This window comes from Carcharhinus amblyrhynchos, chromosome 3 (genome assembly GCF_965287045.1).
Source record: "Carcharhinus amblyrhynchos chromosome 3, sCarAmb.v2.hapA, whole genome shotgun sequence".
Classification (NCBI taxonomy): Eukaryota; Metazoa; Chordata; class Chondrichthyes; order Carcharhiniformes; family Carcharhinidae; genus Carcharhinus; species Carcharhinus amblyrhynchos.
Window position 1 is genome coordinate 38820536 of NC_137326.1, and position 19830 is coordinate 38840365.

Genomic DNA, 19830 nt, shown 5'->3' on the forward strand with positions numbered 1-19830 from the left:
AGAAGAGAGTGCTGATGAGAGGGATAGCATCAGGGTGGTAGCAAGGGATGATATAGGAACCAAAGAGCAGAACGTGGAATCGTTGTGGGTGGAGATTAGGAACAGCAAAGGGAGGAAGATGCTGGTGGGTGTTGTCTATAGGCCCCCGAATAATGATCTGGAGGTGGGGCAGGCTGTTAACGTGCAAATAAGTGTGGCGTGCAGGAATGGAACGGCCATAATTATGGGGGATTTCAATCTACATATTGATTGGTGACCCATGTTGGACGCGGTGGGCTCGAGGAGGAGTTCTTGGAATGCTGCCGGGATAGTTTCCTTGAACAGTGTGTGTTGGAGCCGACGAGGGAGCGAGCTATCTTGGATCTGGTGTTATGTAACGAGGCAGGTAGAATTAGGGACCTTGTGGTGAAGGATCCTCTTGGGGAGAGTGATCATTGTATGGTGGAGTTTCTGGTGCAGATGGAGGAGGAGAAAGTGGGTTCCCGGACATGCGTCCTTTGTTTGAACAGAGGGGAGTACAGAAGGATGAGAGAAGAATTGGCGAATGTTGACTGGGGGAGCGCGTTGGAAGGTAGGTCTGCTGAGGAGCAGTGGAGGATCTTTAAGGAGATCTTTCTTGGTGCTCAGCAGAAATTTATTCCGATGGTTAAAAAGGACCGTAGGAGGAGAGGTAATAAGCCGTGGATAACGAAGGAGGTGAAAGAAAGTGTTAAATTAAGAGCAGAGGCATTTAGAGTAGCTAAGAGTAGTGGGCGAGAAGAGGATTGGGAGAGGTTTAAATGTCAACAAGGATTGACAAAGAAGTTGATAAAGAAGGGTAAGATAAACTATGAAGCTGGGCTAGCGCTTAATATAAGAAAGGATAGCAAGAGTTTTTATAAATATATAAAAAGGAAGAGGTTGGCTAGGGTGAATGTTGGACCCTTAGAGGATGAGAGGGGGGACTTAGTGGTAGGGGATGGGGAAATGGCTGAGGCCTTGACTAACTTTTTTGTTTCGGTCTTCACGGAGGAGGACGTGAATAATTTGCCGGGTGTTAGCGATGGAAAGATGGTAGGACAGGAGGGTCTCAATGACATTATTGTTACTAGAGAGGCGGTGCTCGACAGACTGGTAGGACTGATTGTGGACAAGTCCCCAGGACCGGATGGAAAGCATCCAAGGGTTCTGAAAGAAATGGCGGAGGTGATAGTGGATGCCTTGGTATTTATTTTCCAAACGTCGCTGGATTCCGGGGAAGTGCCGGAAGATTGGAAAACAGCTAATGTTACGCCGTTGTTTAAGAAGGGTGCCAGGCAAAAGGCAGGGAATTATAGGCCGGTTAGTTTAACGTCTGTTGTAGGTAAAATGTTAGAATCCGTCATCAAGGAGGAAATAGCGAGGCACCTTGAGGGGAATTGCTTGATAGAGCAGACGCAGCACGGTTTCGTTAAGGGGAAGTCATGTCTAACAAATTTATTGGAGTTCTATGAGGATGTGTCTAGGGCGGTGGATAGAGAAGAGCCGGTGGATGTGGTCTTTCTTGATTTTCAGAAGGCGTTTGACAAGGTACTTCACAAGAGGTTATTGCAGAAGGTAAGGGGGCATGGAGTTGGGGATAGGGTGTTAGCGTGGATAGAGGATTGGTTGCCAAATAGGAGGCAGAGAGTGGGGGTCAATGGGTGCTATTCGGATTGGCGGCTGGTGACTAGTGGAGTGCCCCAGGGGTCGGTGTTGGGGCCTCAGCTATTTACCATTTATATAGATGATCTGGAGGAGGGAACCGAGTGTATGGTGTTGAAATTTGCTGATGACACCAAGATTGGTGGAACGGCAAATTGCACGGAGGGTGTGGAGAGTCTGCAGAAGGATCTAGATAGGCTGGGCGAATGGGCCAGGAACTGGCAAATGGAATTTAATGTTGGCAAGTGCAAGGTGGTCCACTTTGGTAGGAATAATGGTAGGAAGGACTATTACTTATGTGGCGAAAAACTGCAGCAGGTGACGGTGCAGAGGGACCTCGGGGTCCTTGTGCATGAGTCGCAAAAACCCAGCCTGCAGGTGCAGCAGGTGGTCAGGAAGGCTAATGGGATGCTGGCCTTCATAGTGAGGGGGACTGAATATAAAAGTAGGGAGGTCTTGCTGCAGCTGTACAGGGCACTGGTGAGGCCGCAGCTGGAGTACTGTGTGCAGTTTTGGTTGCCGTACTTACGCAAGGATATTTTGGCCTTGGAGGGAGTGCAGAGGAGGTTTACTAGGCTGATGCCGGAGTTGACGGGGTTGAGCTATGAGGAGAGGCTGAATAAACTAGGCCTGTACTCGTTAGAGTTTAGAAGAACGAGGGGAGATCTCATTGAGACATATAAGATGATGAATGGGATGGATAGGATAGAGGTGGAGAGACTCTTCCCGCTCAGAAAGGACAGTAGGACTAGGGGGCACAGCCTCAGGATAAAGGGGGGGCGGTTTAGAATGGAGTCGAGGAGGAACTTCTTCACTCAAAGGGTGGTGAATCTCTGGAATTCTCTGCCCGTTGAAGTGGTGGAGGCTGCTTCGCTAAATATTTTTAAGACGCGGGTTGATGGGTTTTTGATAAGCGAGGGGATTAAGGGTTATGGGGAGAGGGCGGGAAAGTGGAACTGAGCCACGACAGATCAGCCATGATCTTATTGAATGGTGGGGCAGGCTCGAAGGGCTAGATGGCATACTCCTGCTCCTATTTCTTATGTTCTTATGAGTTGGTAAGTGGACTCTGGCAGGTAGAGGCATTCCATGGATGGCTTACCTTTAATCTTGGTATACTGTATCAGAGAAAACATGACTTGCTCCAAAAGATGCTAAATACTACACATCATAGTATTACAATCAGACTTAAATTAACTGTAAAACAAAAACTACCATATTACACAGATGCAGAAACTACATTCACCACCAATCAACTTGCTGTATGTCAAAAATACAAATATAAGTTCTTTGTGAACTATAATTTCCTTTTCTGGATTGGATGCTGGCACTTTGAGATGCAGTAGGATTTTGGGGTGGTGGTCTTTTACACAATTTTAACTATACAGTGCTGTACATGAGCACCTAATTAATATGTTAATTCACTGTCTAAATGTAGCTTTAGAACTCTATAAACCTCACGTCATCTCAATACTTTGAACTGTGCTGTCAAACCTGGAAGAACCTTCTAGAACTTGTCACACAGAGGAACATGATAGAAAAAGAATACTTATTGCCTAGTTTCTCTCGCAACTCAAAATTTTATCTCTTCTCCAACATAACTCTATTTTTTATCTATATTACTGTGAACAATGTTCCATAGAAATCTCTCCCACACATTTAAAGCCCCAGATATGCTCCCCAGCATGATCTTCATCTAAATTTTTGACACAGAATCAAAGAATGATACAGCACATACAGGGGCCATTTAGCCCATCATACCCACGTCAGCTCTTTGAAAGAGCTCTCCAGTTAATTCCATACCTTTATTCTTTCCATTTAACACTGTAAAATTTTCCCCTTCAAATATTATTCAGATTGGCTTTTGAAAGTTCTAACTGAATTTGCTTCCACCTCTCAGGCAGTGCATTCCCGATCAGAAGAGCTCACTGTGTAAACAGAAATTATCATACCACCTTGTTTTTTTACTAATTATCTCAAATTTGTTTTCCCTAATTACTTGCATATTTAACCCCGAACAGTTATGCCTTTACCCTGTCAAAGAGCTCTATTAAATTCCACCTACCCTTCTTGGTACTAAGCAAATCAACACCACTTTCTCTTGTTTCTCCACATAACTGAAGTCTTTCAATTCTGGTACCATTCCGACAAGTCACATCTGCAGTCTCTTCAACATCTTGATAATATTCCCAAAGTGTGGTGCCACAACTGACCACTCCAGTTGGGGCCTAATCAGTATTTCACACATGTTTAACTGGATTCTACCAGCCCTCTTCCCACCACCATAGAATATTACCAGCAGCAGGAATGTCAGCAACACTGCTTCCAAATAGACAGCTAATGATGCCAACAGGGAACAACTTCACACTGATGCCAGTATTTACTGGCAATGGGAGGTGCTGCCATCAAATGGGGACACTAGAGGGGACCCTGGCAGCAATAACTGTCCCTGTACCAGCAATAACTGCTACTAGAAGGTGCATACTCCTGACCACCAGAATCTGCCTACCCGGACCTGGCATGATAATAATAAAACTTACCTTGTCTTCAACGATTCCCAAACACGAAAGCATCCTCTCCTCCTCTCTGCAGTGGCTACCTCTAATGGTGGCACAGCCAAGTCTGCTGGGCTGCCGGCTCTTTAATTGAGTAGACAGCTCTGGAAGGCAGGCACTGTCTTCAAATGTAGAGTGATGCCAGTGGTGGCCTCTTAATGAGCTGCCACTGGTATAGTGCCAAGGGCCCCATCACTTACTTGCAAGGATGTGGTTCTCACTTTCAGTCAGGACTCACTCTTATAATATGCTTTTAAGGGGCATCAGCATAACACCACTCAAAGGGAAATATGTCATGAGTTTCAGTCTTGGTTTCACTTTTGCTTTGAGTCTGAGCACACACACAGTTGTGGTATCTTCAAGCTTTCCATCATTGCATACCTCATGTGCCCAGTCTAACAAATGAACCCACAATATGTATATCCAATCCCTTATGATTGATGTCTCACATCTTGTTCAGTAAATAAGCTCAAGGTATTACATCACTATAATAACACAGCATGGTGATCAGTAGTGCTAGACAGGTGGCAGCACGATTGAGTACAGGGACGACATGCTACATAACATGCAAAAACTGAAGCAAAGTTGGAGTGTTGAAAGCACAGGTTTGTGACGGTGAAAATCTTTGGAGACATAGCACCAAGATAGTGCTAAAATAAAGAGATGGTAAACACATGTCTGGTTCCCTCCTGGTGAGATTGCAGCGCTTAACTAATCAGTTCCATGAATTTGGCAACACACCAAAAGGTCTAGCACCGGGTTAGCTTGGAAAGGCGAGTGAACAAGGGAGGGTCAGACAAAAACAAAACAAAAATACAAAAACCGTCATTAAAAAAATAGGCCAGCCTTTACCTGAGTATACCTGCCCACCCTGCCACCATGTGGGGACCAACGTGAGAACTTCTCTCTTTCACTCTCTCCTTTGGTATCTCTTTTTCTCTTCTTTGCTTGCTGGTTTATAGCCTGGGCTGTTTGGGTGCTCAGTTGGTTCTTCAGCTGCATCCCTCTGCCTTTTTGGTTTTATATTATTGCCGTCATTATTGGTGCAACTAGATGGGACCTGGGCAGGGTGGGTGCCGGGATACCAGGAGCTTGACTCCTGGCTACAGGGAGCCCTGTGCCCAGTCACGTTGGAATGTAAACGCGAGCACTGTGTGGATCTGTCTCTGTGTTTGTTTGCTAGGTAAAATATAAGAAAATTTTAAATAAACATATCAAAAAATAACACACCAGAGAAGATGGTAATTATGGCAGGTAGCTTTGGGAGTTGCTGAACAGTAAAAGTAAAGACACCATTACTGTATGGTGTGTTCATGCCAAAACACGTCTTTTTGGGCACAGCTTCAGAAAGGCATGCAACAGCAGCTACAGCAACACTCAGCCCAGGAACTGCAGAGGGGAAGGTCGGTCAAATGGATATCGCCCAAATGTTCACCAAATCTCCCAGTTTGAACTGGGATGCAGTTGATCGACGACCTAAAGTCAAAATGTTTGAACAGCATCAAAAGGGTGGCTTCTTGATTCAGGTGTGCCTAAGCCAGTCAAGCAAGCCATAAAAATTTGCCTAGCAATTAGAAATGAAGGTCTACAGACAATGAGAATGTCAAGATTAACAGAAGAAGAGCTGAAGTATCCCCAACAGATGTGGACTGAATTAAAAGACCAGTTCAGGATTAGGATAAATATTTGTATTCATCAGCATGTCATTTCAACAACAGCTTCAGAATTCATAGACCATTTTGTCAGCAGATGCAGTGAAAGGGTAAGTACTGTGATTTTCTAATGCAGAGCTAGCAGACAGAATTGTTAAGTTGCTGATCGCATCCATTCCCACAAGAGCATTCCAGAAGGATCTGCCAGATAAGCAGAAAACGTATAGCATGGAGTAGCTACTCAAGGATAGGTGCAAGAACAAAGCACGCCTCACAAGTCCACAAAGGCAACAAGTCCTAATCACGAGCCTAATTGTTGATAAACTCACTAGAACACCCGAAGCTAGCAAGACCCAAAGGTGTGATCTTCCTTCATAGACCAAGGAATGTCCGGTTTTCCATCAATTCAGCAAGGCATGTGACAGAAAGGGTCACTGGCAGCCTCAGTGTGCTAGAGCAAAGGCTGATGCAGCTACATTGGTTCAAACAGACCATAAGGAATGGGTACCTACAAGCAGTAAGGATGACCATCTAGTATTCAGTCAGAAACATATACATGAGGTGACTGACCATTCAAAAAATAATGACTATGTGCACAATGAGATGAAGTGTGGTGATCACCAGCAATCTCATAGAAAACATAAGTTCAATTATCTAATCCAAAGTGTTTGCCAAGATTCTTTCATTCTTTTTAATTCTTTCAGAGAATGTAAGCATCACTGACTAGGGCAGTACTTTTATTGCTCACCCCTAATTATCCTCAAGAACATGGTGGTGAACTGGCTTCTTAAACTACTGCTATCCATACAGTGTAATTATACCCACAGTGCAGTTAGAGAGGGAGTTTCAGGATTTTGACCCCACAACAGTGAAGAAATGGCGATATAGTCCCTTGTCAGGATGGTGCATGTTTTGGAGAAGAACCTGCAGGTGATGTTTTTCCATGCAGCTCCTGCTCTTGGCCTTCAAAGTGATGGCTGTAGGTTGTTTCAAAAGTGCTGTTGAATGAGATTTGGAGAGTTCCCAAAGAAAGTTGGCTACTATTTGTATTGCTCACAATTGACACGGGTAAGTGCCAACAAACTACCTCTATGAATTCTAAAAGACATCTCCAAAGACATGGAAAGCCATGGCAAAACCTACGGCTGTGAAAATTTAAGCGTACAACAGTTCCCTAATTCCATGTACAGGATCCATAGTCCTGGAGTGCAAATATGATCAATCCTCCTGGGTGTCATTGGTGTTCTATATTATGGAAACTGAAGGCCCAGCAATTGCAGTCAACAAACATGTTATTATCTCAAACCAGTAACAATCCATGGAATCAGAAGCCACAAGGCAGATCAACATCAAAAAATACTCATCACCTCAGTTCATGAGCTAAAATAGAAATATCCAGAGTACTTCCACAAAACTGGCAGTTTCAAGGAACTGCAACATTACACTTCAAAGGGAATACATGTGTGTGATTGATCAACCGCATGGTGCAACATTGTAGGTCAAACTGGATTAAGATTTTCAAGCTTGCTGATGAAACCACCATAGTGGGTTGGATCTCAAATAATGCTGAGACAGAGTACAGGAATGAAATAGTGAATCTAGTGAGCTGGTGCGGTGACAATAATCTCTCCCTCAATGTCAACATAATGAAGAAAATTATCAATGACTTCTGGAAGCATAGAGGAGAACATCCCCTGTCTACATCAAAGGGGGTGAAATAGAAAGGGTCGAGAGCTTCAGGTTTTTAGGTGTCCAAATCACCTACAACCTGGTCCCCCCATGTCGACATTATAGTTAAGAAAGCCCACCAATGCCTCTACTTTCTCAGAAGACCTGCTGCCATTAGACTTTTGAATGGACCTATCTTGCATTAAGTTGATCTTTCCATGCACCCTAGCTATGACTGTAACACTACATTCTGCACTCTCTCATTTCCTTCTCCATGAACAGTATGGTTTGTCTGTATAGTGCTCAAGAAACAATACTTTTCACTTTATGTGGAAAAGTGTACATGTGACAATAATAGATCAAATCAAAAATCAAATAGAGAAGAAAAGAATCATTACAGAGTATAAGAACACACAACTGGTACAGCTCAATCACGTTTCATAAAGAAGGATGGATCACTGAGAATGTGCCTCAATCCATGATGCCTAAACATAGCTTTGAAATGTTGTCTTGATAAAGTATGCACATCAGAAGAGTTATGTTCGAGATTTGCAGGTGCAAAATTGAAGCTGATGCTAAACATAGTTACTTGGCCAGTACATAGAACACTACAGCACAAACAGGCCCTTCGGCCCACAAGTTGCGCCGATCACATCCATACCTACCGAGCCATAGAACTATCTGTAACTCCCAATCCCATTAAATCCCATATACTCATCCAGATGTCTTTTAAAAGACCCCAGTGAGTTCACCTCTACCACCACTGACGGCAGCCGATTCCACTCATCCACCACCCTCTGAGTGAAAAACTTACCCCTGACATCTCCTCTGTACTTGCTTCCCAGCACCTTAAACCTGCGTCCTCTTGTAGCGACCATTTCAGCCCTGGGAAATAGCCTCCGAGAATCCACCCTATCTATTCCTCTCAACATTTTATAAACCTCTATCAGGTTGCCTCTCAACCTTCATCTCTCCAGGGAGGAGACCTAGCTCCCTCAACCTATCTTCATAAGGCATGCCTCCCAATCCAGGCAACATCCTTGTAAATCTCCTCTGCACCCTCTCAATAGCCTCCACATCCTTCCTGTGGTGAGGCAACCATCTTCCAGAGAATTCCCAAACGTGTACTACATTTTGTACCTCAGTTGGACGACACTGCCATAATTTGCAGTTATTGATAGCATGTGTCATATCATGAAGGATTGGTGTTCAACGAAATGTGACATCATGATATTCCAAAGAAAATCACAGGAACTGCTTCTTCAGCCGTCCAAGCCTGCACCGACCATGCTGCCCGACTGAACTAAAACCCACTACTCTTCCAGGGACCACATCCCTCTATTCCTATCCTATTCATGTATTTGCCAAGATGTTCCTTAAAAGTCACTATCATATCTGCTTCCACAAGGATCAACGTTGGGACCAATACTGTCCACCACTCACGAGTGACGTGGGCTCTAGAATTGAATGCCTAACTTCAAAATGTGCGAACCACCACCAAATTGGAGAATATATAGTTCATGCAGAGGACTATAAAATATACAGCAAAACATCAACAAAATTACAGAATGGGCATGTAATTGGCAAAAGACTGCAATCCGTGAAGTGGTACATTTAAACAGGAATGAGGAACGCACATATTCTTTCGCAAGAAAGTGCCTAAGTGTAGTGGAGAAGCAGGAGGATTTGGGGATACAGATACACAAGTTATTAATTAATAAAGCAAACATTGCTCATTTCTAGAGGAATAGAGTTGAACAGCTGAGCACAGAATTTTGGTTTGACCATTCTTGGAGAACAGTGAATGCTTCCGGTCTCTATATTATGATGTTCACAGAGCTTGTATCCACTGTGTCATGAGCATTCAAAGTGATGCTGTCTCAGATAGACATATCTATCAGCGAAGACGAGATTCTTCTATACTTATTCAGCACCTGACATAATGATCTTCCTCATTAAGATGAACAGAATGAAAGATCACCTTTTTTTTAATTAACAGTTGCTATGCTATTGCTAATAGATACAAAACATTCACTTATTGTGGCTGATTCCCATCTCCCAATCTAAATAGCAGCTCCATTGCATAATTGTTTTTTAAAAAACATTTGATCTTAATACCATAATTCTGCAATTTTCAATTTTTAAACAAAACTACATTGCAGTTGACTGAATATTAAAAATAACTTAAAAGCTTTGCCTGAAATATTTTCTCTGCTGGACTACAATATTTCAGGGTAGGTATTTTTAGGCTGTGGCTGTTTCTGCAGGAATTTCAAGTCATGTAATGTATCTGGTTTAATGAAAATCATTTAAGTTGCTGCTCAGTTGAGTAAAAATAGTTCATTTCTTTTGTGCATTTGTAGCTCAATGTAAATTATGAGCTAAATTACAAGCAGGACAAACATAAGTAATTGAAAACGTGTGGGCGGCACGATAGTACAGTGATTAGGACTGCTGCTTCACAGCTCCAGGGACCTGGTTTGATTCCCGGCTCTTGTCACTGTCTGTGTGGAGTTTGCACATTCACCTTGTGTCTGCGTGGATTTCCTCCGGGTGCTCCAGTTTCCTCCCACAGTCCAAAGATGTGCGGTTGATTGGCCATGCTAAAATTGCCCCTTAGTGTCCTGGGATGCGTAGGTTAGAGGGATTGGAAGGTAAATTCATAGGGATGTGGGGGTAGGGCCTGGGTGGGATTGTGGTTGGTGCAGACTCGATGGGCCGAAGGGCCTCTTTCTGCACTGTAGGGTTCTAATGGTTCTATGGTTAAAACCTTTATGAATAAGGAATTAGCAGACAACAAAGAAAAGAGCTAGAAAATTGATGTTAAAAATGATTCTGCCGCATGAATATTAAAGGAAAAGGTAGCAGCTATATTGCAACAGTAAATTTGGGTGAATAACACAAATAAGCTGTGTGGATTCACATTTACGATTGATTTCCCCAGCTAGTATTAAGCAAAATCTCTGCAGATGGTGAGCACTTCCTCAATTTGCAAGTAAGCAATACATGAATACATAAATTTATAGGAAAATAGTTTTGTGGCGAGAGTACGAAGACATATAGATAACTGTAGAACATTGGTGCTCACAACAATGCACGCATTAATCATTGAACAACCTAGTGTTTGTGTATTCTGTGTATAATTAAATAATTTCATTTAGATTTAAATTATTTATAAAACTTTAAACATAAAGAGTTTTCAGTACAAAAATATTGCATTCTGTTACCCTCATAAGATATTGCAAGATCTTGTGTTTACAAATATGTTGTCTTACCCTAGGATCTGCAGTAAGCAGCTTAAAGGCCTGGTACACCTGATTCTCTTGCACACCACCACCCAGATCAAGGAAGTTTGCTGGCTTTCCTCCATGAAGATCAATGATATCGCACGTAGCCATTGCAAGGCCAGCTCCATTAACTGTTTATAAGGGAGACATCACCTTTTATAATCTTATAAGGCATCATCTTACAACACATCAGGTATAATGATACAAAAATTTAAGACTAGTGATGTTATGAAAGGTTCAATGTGCAAACTTTCAAGTTTTAACAGCAGTGAATACAGGAGCCTATATGAAACATGAAGCTGACTGACTGGATTAATAGTGCTGTTATAGCTAAATACAAGCCTGAAATTCCTTCCTTAATAACACTGTGGGAGTACCCCCACCACACGGACTGAAGTGGTTCAAGAAAGCAACTCACCACCACCTTCTCAAGAGCATTTAGGAGTAGGCAATGAATGCTGGCCTAGCTTGCAACATCCCTTGAATTAAAAATTATAATTCAGCCTTGATCAACAACTCAACAGTTTCTTTCTTCAATCTGATTAATGTCAAATATTGAAAGAGCATTTTCAAAACGAAAAACTGAAAAAAAAAGCATGATAAATAGCTATAAATGAATAAAAGATACCTGGAAACAAAGATTTGACCACACAAAAAGGGATTCCTTACTTCCATTGATTTATGTCATTCCATTGTAATTAATGTCCATTAGCATGGCCAGGACCAGTTCTCGCCCTCTGAAGCTTTCAGTAGAACAGATAGGATGTGTATGCTTATTGTGAGTACTCCATATTGGCGTAGGCAACTTTCCTCATCGCAAGAGTGCACACTGCAATGAGTTTACAGCTGAATATGTTACTTAAATTTGTTCCCCATAATTCATAAGAACATAAGAAATAGGAGCAGGAGTAGGCCATCTAGCCCCTCGAGCCTGCCCTGCCATTCAATAAGATCATGGCTGATCTGTCGTGGCTCAGTTCCACATTCCCGCCCTCTCCCCAGAACGCTTAATCCCCCTGCCTATCAAAAACCTATCAATCCGCGTCTTAAAAATATTGAGCGAGGCAGCCTCCACCACTTCAACAGGCAGAGAATTCCAGAGATTCACCACCCTTTAAGTGAAGAAGTTCCTCCTCAACTCCGTTCTAAACCGCATCCCCCCTTTATCCTGAGGCTGTGCCCTCTAGTCCTACTGTCCTTTCTGAGCGGGAAGAGCCTCTCCACCTCTATCCTATCCATCCCATTCAACATCTTATACATCTCAATGAGATCTCCCCTCATTCTTCTAAACTCTAACGATTACAAGCCTAGTTTATTCAGCCTCTCCTCATAGCTCAACCCCCTCAACTCCGGCACCAGCCTAGTAAACCTCCTCTGCACTCCCTCCAAGGCCAAAATATCCTTGTGTAAGTGCGGCGACCAAAACTGTACACAGTACTCCAGCTGCGGCCTCACCAGTGCCCTGTACAGCTGCAGCAAGACCTCCCTACTTTCATATTCAATCCCCCTCGCTATGAAGGCCAGCATCCCATTAGCCTTCCTGACCACCTGCTGCACCTGCAGGCTGGGTTTTTGCGACTCATGCACAAGGACCCCGAGGTCCCTCTGCACCGTCGCCTGCTGCAGTTTTTCGCCACGTAAGTAATAGTCCTTCCTACCATTATTCCTACCAAAGTGGACAACCTCACATTTACCAACATTAAATTCCATTTGCCAGTTCCTGGCCCATTCGCCCAGCCTATCTAGATCCTTCTGCAGACTCTCCACACTCTCCGCGCAATTTGCCGTTCCACCAATCTTGGTGTCATCAGCAAATTTCAACACCATACACTCGGTTCCCTCCTCCAGATCATCTATATAAATGGTAAATAGCTGAGGCCCTAGCACCGACCCCTGGGCACTCCACTGGTCACCAACCGCCAATCCGAATAGCACCCATTGACCCCCACTCTCTGCCTCCTATTTGACAGCCAATCCTCTATCCAGGCTAACACCCTACCCCCAACTCCATGCCCCCTGACCTTCTGCAATAACCTTTTGTGAGGCACCTTGTCAAACGCCTTCTGAAAATCAAGACCGACCACATCCACCGACTCTCCTCTATCCACCGCCCTAGACACATCCTCATAGAACGCCAATAAATTTGTCAGACACGACTTCCCCTTAACGAAATCGTGCTGCATCTGCTCTACCAAACAATTCTCCTCAAGATGCCTCGCTATTTTCTCCTTGATCACGGATTCAAGGAGTGTCTGTGATTTTGTTGTGTCCCAATGCATGATTTGTTACATACTGAATTTGTACATCAACATGTGGCACTGCAGCAGGAAGGACCCCCAAATTGCTATTTCAAGGGATCATGCAGTCCATGCCCATATGCAACAAGACCTGGGCAGCATGCAGTCTTGGTCTGAGAAGGGAAAGTAACACTGTACCACCTAATTGCCATCTTCAAAAAGAGATGGCTTGTACCATCATTGAATACCCTACCATCTCGATGTACGGATTAGATTGATCGGCCATGCTACATTGACCCTAGTGTCAGGGAGATTAGCTGGGTAAATACCTGGAGGGCAGACTTGATGGGCTGAATGGCCTCCTTCTGTACTGTAGTGATTCTATGATTAATTGGCCCAGCCACATATATGATGTGTCATCAACTGTAAGTCAGAGGTTGCGAATTAACTCACCTCCTGATTCCACAAAGTCATTCCACTAGATACAAGACACAAGTCAGTAACTTGATGGAATACTCTCCATTTGCCATGAAGTGGTGCAGCTCCAACAACACCTCCAGGACAAATCCATCCACCTTGGGGGGCATCCCATCCATCACCTTAAACATCTGCATGGTGTGGCTACAGCATATACTATCTACAAGATGCACTGAAGTAACTTTCCAGGGCTACTTTGATAAACAGCAAGTGACACCAGAAAATGCTGGAAAAACTCAGCAGGTCTGACAGCATCTGTGGGGAGGGAGTAGAGCCAACATTTTGAATCTAGATTACTCTTCGTCAGAGCTCTGAAGAAGGGTCATCTAGACTCAAAACGTTAGCTCTATTCTCTCCCCACAGATGCTTTCAGGCCTGCTGAAATTTTCCAGCATTTTTTGTTGCAGATTCCAGCATCTGCAGTATTTTGCTTTTATTTAAGTAACATCAACCATCTAAAAAGACAAGGGCAACATGAGCTCGAAGTCACACACCATTCTGCCTTGGAAATGCATTTCCTTTCCTTCACTGTCAGTAGACTAAAATCCTGGAATTCCTTATCAGCAGCACCATGGGTGCTCCATCACCATACAAGCATCAGCAGTTCAAGAAGGAAGCTCATCACTCCCTTTTCAAGGCAACTAGGGATGGGCAATAAATTCTAGCCTTAGCAGTGATGTCCATATTCTGCTTACAAATTAAAATAATTTTGCTGGTTTGTCATTTGAAGCTGCTAGTTGGTTTATTAATGTTCCTTGGTGTGTTTTATCACACTGCAAATTTCACAGAAGATGATTTTTCTGGTGTTGCACAGTTGATGTTTGTCTCATAAATAATTTGGCAGCACTGATGGGTCGCCTCATAGTACATCCTTCAGAGCTGGGATGAGGCAGGGCAGAAAAGAATAACACATCATGAATGACTACTAGAAGAGGAAGGCAGAGAGGGAAATGTGCAGGAGGCTAAAGCCACAGAGAGTATTCAGACAGCACTTCTTCCACACTACCTTAACTGAACAGCAATGCCTGAAGTGCCTTTGCTTCACCTAGAAGGTTGTCACCAAGCTATGTCACTTGCAGAAGCCATAACTCGATCTGCATCAGGACATGAACCATGCTGCCACTGGCTGTCAAAATCACTGAATTTTCATGCCACAGAATACTTTTAGCTTGCAAGCAGGAAACATCAGTGTGATCCAGTTTGCAATTCACTGATATATCAGGCAGATTACTAACCACTGGTCTCTACACTGGTAGGAACACCTATAACTCCTTCCCTAAATATAGAGCAGCAACTTTGCCTGCACAGAAGGCACTCCAGGATCTAAAATGCCAGAGACTGCAACCACAGCCTTGTTTGCTCTTTCCTACCTTTATCAATTTTAGGTTTCACTCCCTGTAAAGAACTATGCTCACTTTCCTAGGACTGTGTCTGCTCAAGAATAGAGTGCAGGGATGAGGTTATGACCTGAAAGCCCATCAACAGTGCCCCCTTCAAAGCTAAAATGGCAAAAGACTTAACTTTTGTGAGAGCTCAGATATCAGGACAGGCTCCATGATGAGAGAGAGTCACTGTGATGTTGATATTGCTATGCACTCCGCCCACATCGGACAGAAGGACCACCATGCTCTGCGGAAAGCCATAAGAATCCTCCATGCAATGCAATGTTGCACAAAAGCGGGCACCCAGCGCCTCCTGATATATGCCCATCAACCTTATTCGATCTGTGGGCTCTCAAAGTCATCAGCCTCTGCAGCAGGACCAATATCTGACCTCACCCTTTAACACACAGGCCTCTGGGGTGTCTTATTCCTCACCCTAAGCCCTGTGCACTTGGGTCACTGTTTGAAAATATCATCTCTAAAATACATTTGGTGCCAGTATCTGAGTTGAACTTTGTAACGGTAACTTGAGTGATAGTTTATCTTCAAGAAGGCTGGCCTCCTTTTCCTACTCTGACACAGGGGTTTTCACATCTCTAACACCTGAAATGAAAGAAAGGTACTGAATGTTAGCTTGTGATATAAAGAGCTAAAGGAGAGAAATGTGTGGTGAAAACATCTGCAGTGTGCCATGAAGTGTGTCACACTGAGATAAAAGTATAAAGAGGAAACAAAGAACATACGGTGTGAAGAAACCCTGTGCAACATCTCCTCCACTGCTACCAGTCACCATGCCTGTGACTCTCCTCTACCTGCGATTACCAGTGTGATTATTTCAAGGGGGGAGAGGAGGTGCTGGCAAGCTCTGTCTCCTCCAGCAGCTTGTGTAAGAGCTTCTACAAGAAAGAAGAGTGTGTGTTAATGAGTGACATGAGAAAAAATGATAAATACTTGCTATGCAATGTGTTGGGTGTGTGAAGATGGCAAGGTTTAAAAGATTGCTATATTCTGGAACCAACTTTAAGGTGAAATGAAGGGCACCATGTGATCTGTCCTGGAGTCTGGTTAACAGCCAGCTTGTTTGTTTGTTAAAGATTAAAGGAGGTCTGTATTGTCTTACTGAGAAGATAGTGCAAGGTGTTTACACTTGGAGACAAGCTACAGCTTGTGTACTAACGGTGGATAGACTGAGAGCCTCCACATTCCCAGTAAGTGATCAAGAATGTCAGGTTGTAAATAGTTATTCTTTAAACTGTCAATTTATTTCAAGTTAAGAAAGAATTGGACCTTAAGGATAGCAAATCACCTTTTCTACCTGGATACATGACCCCTCTGATTCATACTGCCATAGAAATGAGGTTTGAGAGGGAAAGGATTATAAGGTATTCCTGAAAGCTCTCAAACTCAGTTAGTCATCCAGGCGAGAGAGAGAAAGAAGCTATAGGCAGTAAGATTTGTGGTTCGCGGCACAGGAATATAGGAGAGAACTCATGCTAAGATTGGAAAGGCCAAATTTATGGGGAGTTAATGAGACACTGGATGATTTGCTTAATTTTAGATAGAGAGAGAAATTTCTGAGAAAACTCACATTGTGAAAGACAATTCTGGAGTTAGAAGCTTCCAGGATGGGAAAGGGAAAAGTCAAAAGTAATACGTCCGGAGCTCAGAATCATTTTGGAATAATCTGGAGATAATTTAAAGGACTGTGAAACCTACTCCAGGAAGTGGGTTCCTTCAATTGCATTATAAGTTCATTTTTATAGTTTAAAGAATAAGTTGTCAACAAAAATAGAGTTCAGTAAAGAATGATTTTAGTTTGTTTATTACAGCAAACATCTTGAAATGTAAAGTCTTGTGTTGTTTGTTCCACTATTAACCACAAGTTATCTGTCTCGACCAGGAGTATAACAGATGCATGACACGCAGAAGTGAGGATAACAATATTAAGTAGTAGTACGGTCGCAATTATTATAGTCCAGTGCAATCTGAAGGCTGTCTTTTTTCAGCATCGTGAGTAGTAAGACCATGTGTAGTAGAGAATGAGAGAACAGTTATTACCTTGATAACTTGAGCGATCACATTGATATTTTTCCAGCCCTGCAGCCATAGGTGCTAAGCAGCAGATAATGATGCAGCAACCTCTTCTGATTACCTTTCGAATTGTCGTCTTGGGGTATGATGGGGGTGGGAATGCAGTGTAGATTCCTCTTCTTATCCATTGCCTGCACCAGGGGTCTTCGAGGCAGCAGAGTCTTGTTTCCCCCTCAGATAAGTATTTCCTTCCTTTTGCTGTCAGAATTTACCTCCCTTTAAGAGATGCTGGCTACTATCAAGTGGCTTTGGACACACATGATAGCAACCTCCCTCCATAGATATGCCATCAATAATTAGTGAGGGTAACAAATACATTCCTGAGCCAGTGGGTTACAAATGATTTACCAAAAATGTTCATTATGAAACAAAATGGTGAGCAGTTTAGATTGTTGTGTATTTCAATTTCAGTATTAGAGAAAGGTTGCCAAGTTCTGAGCGTGAATATTTCATGGTTAGCTGTTGAATTCTCTGCACTAACACTAGATGAATCTTTTTTTCACCCAAAAGGATGTAGAGAAAATGCTTGGATTATGATCTAGTATCTGCCATAGTGTGGTCTCTTGAAACGCCTGATTAGATGACTATACTTAATTTATTTCCAGGTTATCTGTTTATATAATGAATACTTTCACCAAACGGTATGTTTCTAACCTCAACTAGTAGATCAGGGTCCTAAAATTTTACGTAGTTCTGTAGACGTCTCTAATTCTATCAATGGCATAATGTTCAGAACATGAATGGCTTACAGAAAATTTATTTACACTTGTGCTGAGAAAAATCTCCCATTTAACTTTCAGGTGGTTTAATAGTAGGTGCCACTACAAAAAATGAAGAATAGAAATATGATTGGCGTTACAATATCTGCTTGCTTTACACGCTCTGGAATGTATTCTGGCTATGTTAATGGATTAGTAATCTAGAGGCCTACACTAATTAATGATCTGGATTCTTTAGTTCAAATACCAACATAGCAGGTAGGGAACGTCAGATCAGTTAGACAAATACAAATCTGGAATAAGAAATAACAATGGCTATGTAGCTCCTGAGTTCTTATAGAAACTTCATTATGAAGGAAATTTCCATCCAGTCCACAGCAATGAAAATTATCTCTTAATTAGCCTCTGAAATGAACAAGCCGTTTATTAGGAAAGTATCTCAGCGCCACCCTTAGACTAATGGAAATGGGCAATAAATGCTGGTTTGCTTGTATAGCATCATAGACTGGTATCAGCACAGGAGGAGGCCTTTTGGCCCTCCATATCATACAGGGTTTTTGTACGAGCAACTCAGCTCGTTCTATTCTCCCATCCTTTCCCCATTGTCCTGTAATATGAATCTCCCTCTGCATATTGTCAACCACAGTCCAGATCCTAGGCAGTCGCTGAATAAATACGTTTTTGTTTATGTTGACATTACTTCTTTTGCCATTCACCTTATTTCAGTGTTGACTGGTTCTCAATGCTTCTGCCTATGGGAACTGTTTTCTATTTAATTTGTTCACACACATGATTATTCAAGACACTATCAATTTTTTTCTCAACCTTTTCTTCTCTAAGGGGAACAATAGCTTCGCCAATGTATCTACACGACTAAAGTCCATTACCCCGCAACCATTTTCACAAATCTTTCCTGCATCCTCTCTGAAGCCTTCATCATCTTCTTAAAGTGCAACTTTGAGAAATCATTGTTATATACTCCCTTTTTGCACAGAGATGGCCTTACAAGCTGTACTTTATGACAAATATTCTTGTCATCTCTGGATTAAGTATGCCAGTGTCTTCCCCTGACAACTAAGCATCTGAATGTTAGGTTTATGGGGGATTTATTTGCAACCACTAAGGCTAAATGAATGATGTAATTTAAAAAGATAATCTAACCTTTATAAATAAAATGATTTATTTTTCTTTAAATGTTTGGAAACATACATTACATGTATTGTCTTTTAGAACAATCAAGTATCCAAAAGCTAATTGGACTGTTGGAAAGTTGGGAAAAGACAAGTCAAAAGAAGGAGGGGCAGTAGCAAAAGAAAGGAACATGGGGAGAGAATTCCAGAATGTAGGGCGAAGGCAGCTGAAAGCGCTGCCAGCAAGTGATAAAGATGATGTGGAGATGCCGGCGTTGGACTGGGGTAAGTGAAGTGAAAGGAACAACCTTCTGAAAGCTTGTGGGTTTACTATCAAATAAACTTGTTGCACTTTAACCTGGTGTTGTGAGACTTCTTGCAAGTGATAAGCACGGGGAGAAGGAATGCACAGGAGATAAGTCTCCCGAAACAGTGGGTGATGAACTAGGGCACAAGAGGCAGCAGTGTGGCCATTAGTAATTTGTTAAATGTGAATAACAATTTTGCATTCGATTCAGTACAAGCTAGTTGAATTCACTGAGGTTAAAACACAAGAATGTAAGAAATAAGAATAGACATTTGGACTTTTCCATAAGCTACACTGTTCAACAAAATGTAAATGTGGAGATGTTTTTACAGCTAATCTGCTATTCAAGTCCTAAAGGTGCAGACAATGTGAGTGAAGATAGCATTAAGCATAGGTTAAAGAGATGTGTATTGTCTCCAGACAGGACAGTAAGTGAGATGTTGCAAGTTCAGGCAAGTCATGGGGGTTACATCTAATTATACTGGAGATTACACTAATCAGTGTTCTGTAAACCGTGTGCGCCTTTATATGCCCTGTTTCTGATCAGAACTTTCCACTCACCTGACGAAGGAGCAATGTTCTGAAAGCTTGTGGCAGTTACTATGAAATAAACCTGTTGGACTTTAACCTGGCATTGTGAGACTTCTTACAACAAAATCTAAG

The 19830-nt window shown here is 42.5% G+C and overlaps 1 protein-coding gene across 1 annotated transcript in view; it reads right to left on the reverse strand.

The window, feature by feature from the left end:
* suclg2 (succinate-CoA ligase GDP-forming subunit beta) overlaps nucleotides 1-19830 on the reverse strand; it is a 355250-nt gene that overhangs the window by 110479 nt on the left and 224941 nt on the right. The window contains exon 9 of the mRNA XM_080183376.1: nucleotides 10813-10955. Within this exon, the coding sequence (XP_080039502.1) occupies nucleotides 10813-10955 (143 nt within the window). The remainder of the gene's footprint in view (nucleotides 1-10812; nucleotides 10956-19830) is intronic.